Below are 5,964 nucleotides of genomic sequence, written 5' to 3' on the forward strand. Positions count from 1 at the left end.
CTCTACCAGACATCCGCCAAAGCCACCTGCCCGCTCCCTCCCACCATCTGCTTGCCCGCAGCCGCAACGGCTTACAGGGCTTCCCAGGGCAGATGTTCAGGAGGCGAGGGCAGGTGCCCAAACATTGTTCACCCAGACAGAGAAATGATGGAGACTGGAAGCTTCATCTGCTTGCAAATGGGGATCTTGGAAACGGAGCATAGGTGCCCAATCACTTTTCGCCCAGACGAAGAACTGACGGAGACTGGAAGCTTTGTCTGCTTGCAAAAGGAAAGAGTGTGGCAGGCGGAGGGAGGCAGCAGGGGATGTTTGTACCGCCTGGTCCTTTGGCTTCCCCCGCCTGTCTGTGCTGCTCTCCTCCTCGCCTGAAGGTGCATTCCGTTGGCACTGCCTCCCGAGCATCTGCCCTGGGAAGCCCTGTAAGCCATTGTGGCTGCGGGCAAACAGATGGTGGGAGGGAGCATGCAGGCGGCCACAAAGTCAGGCATCCCACGAAAATAAGCCCTAATGCGTCTTTTGGTCCCCCCCAAAATATAAGACCCGGTCTTATTTTGGGGGAAACATAGTATTAAAAAGATTTCTTTATCATTAAAAATACATTCCAGTGTACATTGCTCCTTCTTTTGTACCCCTAATTTAAATCAAAACTTAACTTTTTTTTTGTCAGTGGGATACATACTGTATGTGGGCCATATGTATTATTGTACATAACAGGTTTTTATAAAAATGAAAAGGATGGCATACTGACTATTTTTTCTGCTGCAGAGTCTATATAGGAAACAGCAAGATTTAGCAAGATTTCTTTGCATGGAAGACCTATACAAATGGAGCTAGATATGACCACAGATGATTTGCCATTGATGGCCAATACTAACCACATGTTGGTAAAACATTATGTTTTAGACCTGGATGTGGACTTTAGAAACCACGTTATAGAAGGCACCATAGTTATTTTCCTTGAGCCTGTCAGAAGACAAGAAGAGAGTAAGCAGATGGAAGGAGCCAGTCCTTCTTGGTCTGATGAAGCTTGCCGCGTTCCGACACCTGAAGCCTGCTCAGTCGTTGTGCCAGATGCAAGTGCTTGCACAACTAAAAGTGGATGTAATGATTTTGCTGTCTGTGGTAAAGGTGAAAATGATACTTCTGATAAAAACAGTAGCCATGGCAACAGGGAACAGGCTTCTGGGATTTCTAGTTCAAAGAACTGCTGTGACATTGAGATTCATGGGAGTGAAGATTTTTTGCTGGTCCTAGACTGCTGTGATTTATGTGTGTTAAAGGTCGAGGAGGTGGATGTTGCTCTGGTTCCAGGCATTGAGAAATGTACAAGCTCTGCCAAGTTAGTGGATGCTTCTAAGGATCCTGGAAATCTTCAGAATCAAATTGTGCATGAACTTGTGACATTACCTACAAATAATTGGAGAGAGCAGCTTCAGCATTACAAGCATTGCAGCCAGGCACCTGCTGGTGGTGAGCTTCTGTTTATTACAGACACTTGGAGCTTGGAAATCAGGAAAGCAGGGATCAAACTACCAAAGGACTTCCCTCGTGCCATAAGAATATGGTACAAAACAAAACCAGAAGGACAATCACTTAGCTGGACTACAGATCAAAGTGACAGGTAAGCAGCAGTCCTGAGTGCATTTGGTACCTTTTGGTGTTGCGTTCCAGATGGGACACAGTTGAATTATGAATGATGATCTCATTCATAATGAATTTAATTGCATGAGTAGCACAAACTGGTAAACTTCAGAGCTTGTGTAGCTTTTTGAGGATTTTATCACTGTCTGAGTCTGAATCGAACTAATACATTTCATTAAACCAAAATAGTCAAAGTAATAATTTTGTGGTATGGTTTAGATAAGAGATGAAAGCATTTTCTAAAGCAGTTTCACTTTGCTTTCTAAACAGTCAAATGTTTAATAATATTAGAACTTGCCTTTAAAATGCTGTTGTAGTAAATGCAAAATGTATGGAATGTTTGAAGGACCAGGACGTAATTGTATTGTTTAATGAGGTAGCAATTTCATATGTTTTATTTTTTTTTTAACGAGACCCTGTTTTTCAATGCCAAATATAGTTTTGTAGCATATTAGCCCATCTCAATGGTAACCTTTAATTGGGTTGTAGTTCCATCACCCCTGGGCTCCGAGTCAACAAAGGCCAGTATATTTTATGTATTGTATACATACAATGCATCTTGCCTACAAAGCTTCATTACAGCCAACTTGCTACTTTTAATTGCATCCAGGCTATTCATTTACCAGCTCTTGACTTGATTTCTATTCCTGCCATGTAATACAGATTATAAAAATTTTCGTCAGAAACAAATTCATGTTGTAGTCTTAATTGCTTAATACCTGTATTTTGGGATATGTTAATAATTTCCTTTTTGATAAATGCAACTATACAAGATTATAGGGGATACCTGACCATATGCTCATAAAGGGTCAAAGCCATGCTCAGGAAAAATGCCTAGATGATTCTCCCTCTCTGTTCACATTTATTCTTTACGTTTGTCCTATAAGAATGCATACAATAAGTCTACATAAGTCTTCTATTTGCTTCATGGGCAAGTAACAACTCCAAGATGAGATGAGTAAGTTCAGAGTGAGAAAATGGTATTAAGAGAGGAACATTTAACCACCGTAGGTGTCTATAGGAGAAAGGGAGGAGGAAAGGGATGAAGCATGCTTTGTAATATCATGACGCAAACACTACGCCTTGTGTACATGTGTCACATATTGGTATGCATGTAAGGGTGGGCTTTACATCATGAAATCGTGTTCATGCCAGCATTTTTCTCTCATTGTGGCTAGCTGGGATGCCTTTTCCCCAGTTCTGATATAAATTTATCTTCAATGATGTTTACTCTTTTGAGAACAAATCAAAACATGATTATAAATAAGCTATATAAATAAGTTTCTTATATATAAATAAGCTTCTCATTTGGCCTTAGGTACATATATAATAATTGCATTGAATTATAACCAGCATATTTTAATTGTTGCTTATGTTTCTGGGGAAAATATTTTTTTCCATTCTTCAAATTAACATTTAGCCCCCACCACCATATTTAGTTCAAGTTAGGATTACCTTGGACTTCCAAATGCTTATAATTCTCTGCTTTGACATGCTGATTTGTTCTAGATTGCCATTATGCTTAGATTGGCCAGTGTATTTTCAAAATGGCTAGAGGAAAATTCCTATGCTTATACTAGTTAATTGCATTAAGCAAGTACAAAGTGCTGCCCTGTATGTTGGCCTCTTAATTTTTTCATCAACATCCAATCCTGAAATGTAATTTTATTGGGGAAGGTAAACTTGGAATACATTTTATACACTTTATGTGTGTGTTGATACAATCTTTCCATTGACTTCTTTTTGGCTTCTTCCATGTCAGTAGAGATATAAAAGCTCAGCCCTTGTCACAAATTTATTTATTAATTTATTTATTAATTGAATTTGTACCCCGCCCTTCTCCTTACGGACTCAGGGCGACTGACAGCCTGATAAAAACAAATACAAAAATACCCCAATTTAAAAAACATAATTAAAATGAAATATTGGATTTGGCCTGTGTCAATTTAAAATTGTTTTTAAAACCCCGCTAAAAATCTCCCCCTAGGCCAGTCCTGCTTGTTGAAATAGCCATGTCTTAAGGGCGCGGCGGAAGGAAGGGAGATCCGGGATCACCCGGATCTCTGGGGGTANGTTTAAGAATATTAGAACTTGCCTTTAAAATGCTGTTGTAGTAAATGCAAAATGTATGGAACGTTTGAAGGACCAGGACGTAATTGTATTGTTTAATGAGGTAGCAATTTTATATGTTTTAATTTTTTTTTAACGAGACCTTGTTTTTCAATGCCAAATATAGTTTTGTAGCATATTAGCCCATCTCAATGGTAACCTTTAATTGGGTTGTAGTTCCATCACCCCTGGGCTCCGAGTCAACAAAGGCCAGTATATTTTATGTATTGTATACATACAATGCATCTTGCCTACAAAGCTTCATTACAGCCAACTTGCTTCTTTTAATTGCATCCAGGCTATTCATTTACCAGCTCTTGACTTGATTTCTATTCCTGCCATGTAATACAGATTATAAAAATTTTCGTCAGAAACAAATTTATGTTATAGTCTTAATTGCTTAATACCTGTATTTTGGGATATGTTAACAATTTCCTTTTTGATAAATGCAACTATACAAGATTATAGGGGATACTTGACCATATGCTCATAAAGGGTCAAAGCCATGCTCAGGAAAAATGCCTAGATGATTCTCCCTCTCTGTTCACATTTATTCTCTACGTTTGTCCTATAAGAATGCATACAATAAGTCTACATAAGTCTTCTATTTGCTTCATGGGCAAGTAACAACTCCAAGATGAGATGAGTAAGTTCAGAGTGAGAAAATGGTATTAAGAGAGGAACATTTAACCACCGTAGGTGTCTATAGGAGAAAGGGAGGAGGAAAGGGATGAAGCATGCTTTGTAATATCATGATGCAAACACTACGCCTTGTGTACATGTGTCACATATTGGTATGCATGTAAGGGTGGGCTTTACATCATGAAATCGTGTTCATGCCAGCATTTTTCTCTCATTGTGGCTAGCTGGGATGCCTTTTCCCCAGTTCTGATATAAATTTCTCTTCAATGATGTTTACTCTTTTGAGAACAAATCAAAACATGATTATAAATAAGCTATATAAATAAGTTTCTTATATATAAATAAGCTTCTCATTTGGCCTTAGGTATATATATAATAATTGCATTGAATTATAACCAGCATATTTTAATTGTTGCTTATGTTTCTGGGGGGAAATATTTTTTTCCCATTCTTCAAATTAACATTTAGCCCCCCCCCATATTTAGTTCAAGTTAGGGTTACCTTGGACTTCCAAATGCTTATAATTCTCTGCTTTGACATGCTGATTTGTTCTAGATTGCCATTATGCTTAGATTGGCCAGTGTATTTTCAAAATGGCTAGAGGAAAATTCCTATGCTTATACTAGTTAATTGCATTAAGCAAGTACAAAGTGCTGCCCTGTATGTTGGCCTCTTAATTTTTTCATCAACACCCAATCCTGAAATGTAATTTTATTGCGGAAGGTAAACTTGGAATACATTTTATACACTTTATGTGTGTGTTGATACAATCTTTCCATTGACTTCTTTTTGGCTTTTTCCATGTCAGTGGAGATATAAAAGCTCAGCCCTTGTCACAAATGCTAAGCAGCCCACGCTACTATGGAAGATGAAAGCATAAGTGACACTCTTACTTTGAGAAAGTTTGGTAAGATATATGGAGCTGATGCCTTCAGCATCAGCATTGCATTTGCCTGCTGTCTTCCCATATATATAAGCTGTGGGCTATATGTAGTTGCTATAACTGTTGGAAAGTATGAGAAAGAGAAACTCTAAAATCCTATTGTAGGGATATAAAATAACAGAGGACTGTAAATAATTAAATACTTTTGTGTTCTATTCTAGTAAATATGCTATTAAATGAAAGTATAAACTTTAATACTAATACTTTCATTTGCTGTATTATATTTTGCACTGGAGTTCTTGTTTCGAAATACTAGTAATGTAATATGATTCCCATTGCTTTAGATTGCTCTGGGCACTTAAAGATATACGTTAACTTTTTGCTTAGAACAGAACAGCCTACCTGAATCATCACAGTGCAACTTTTTAAGTTAGCTATGTTCCAACGAAATAAAATGCTCTATGTTTTGCTGAAACAAAAGTCAAAGCAATTATTATTATTACCACTATTTATTACATTTATGTGCTGTTGATTCCCACAAGGCTCATGGTAGCATTAACAAATCATGTACTATAATGAACTATCCACAGTGTAGACATCCCTAATACTGTACACAGAAATTAACAATAATATATCAATATCAATGCTTCTAACTAAATAAATACAGTGCTTTTTTTCTAAAAAAAAAA

At 37.5% G+C, this 5,964-nt stretch overlaps 1 protein-coding gene across 1 annotated transcript in view; it reads left to right on the forward strand.

Moving 5' to 3' along the window:
* The first annotated feature begins 771 nt into the window (after positions 1-771).
* The window catches only part of AOPEP (aminopeptidase O (putative)), a 183,878-nt gene continuing 178,685 nt past the window's right edge, over positions 772-5,964 (forward strand). Inside the window, exon 1 of the mRNA XM_015820752.1 lies at positions 772-1,621. Within this exon, the coding sequence (XP_015676238.1) occupies positions 825-1,621 (797 nt within the window). The 5' untranslated portion in view covers positions 772-824. The remainder of the gene's footprint in view (positions 1,622-5,964) is intronic.

Source organism: Protobothrops mucrosquamatus, unplaced genomic scaffold (assembly GCF_001527695.2).
Source record: "Protobothrops mucrosquamatus isolate PMUCROS unplaced genomic scaffold, P.Mucros_1.0 scaffold1175, whole genome shotgun sequence".
NCBI classification, from domain to species: Eukaryota; Metazoa; Chordata; class Lepidosauria; order Squamata; family Viperidae; genus Protobothrops; species Protobothrops mucrosquamatus.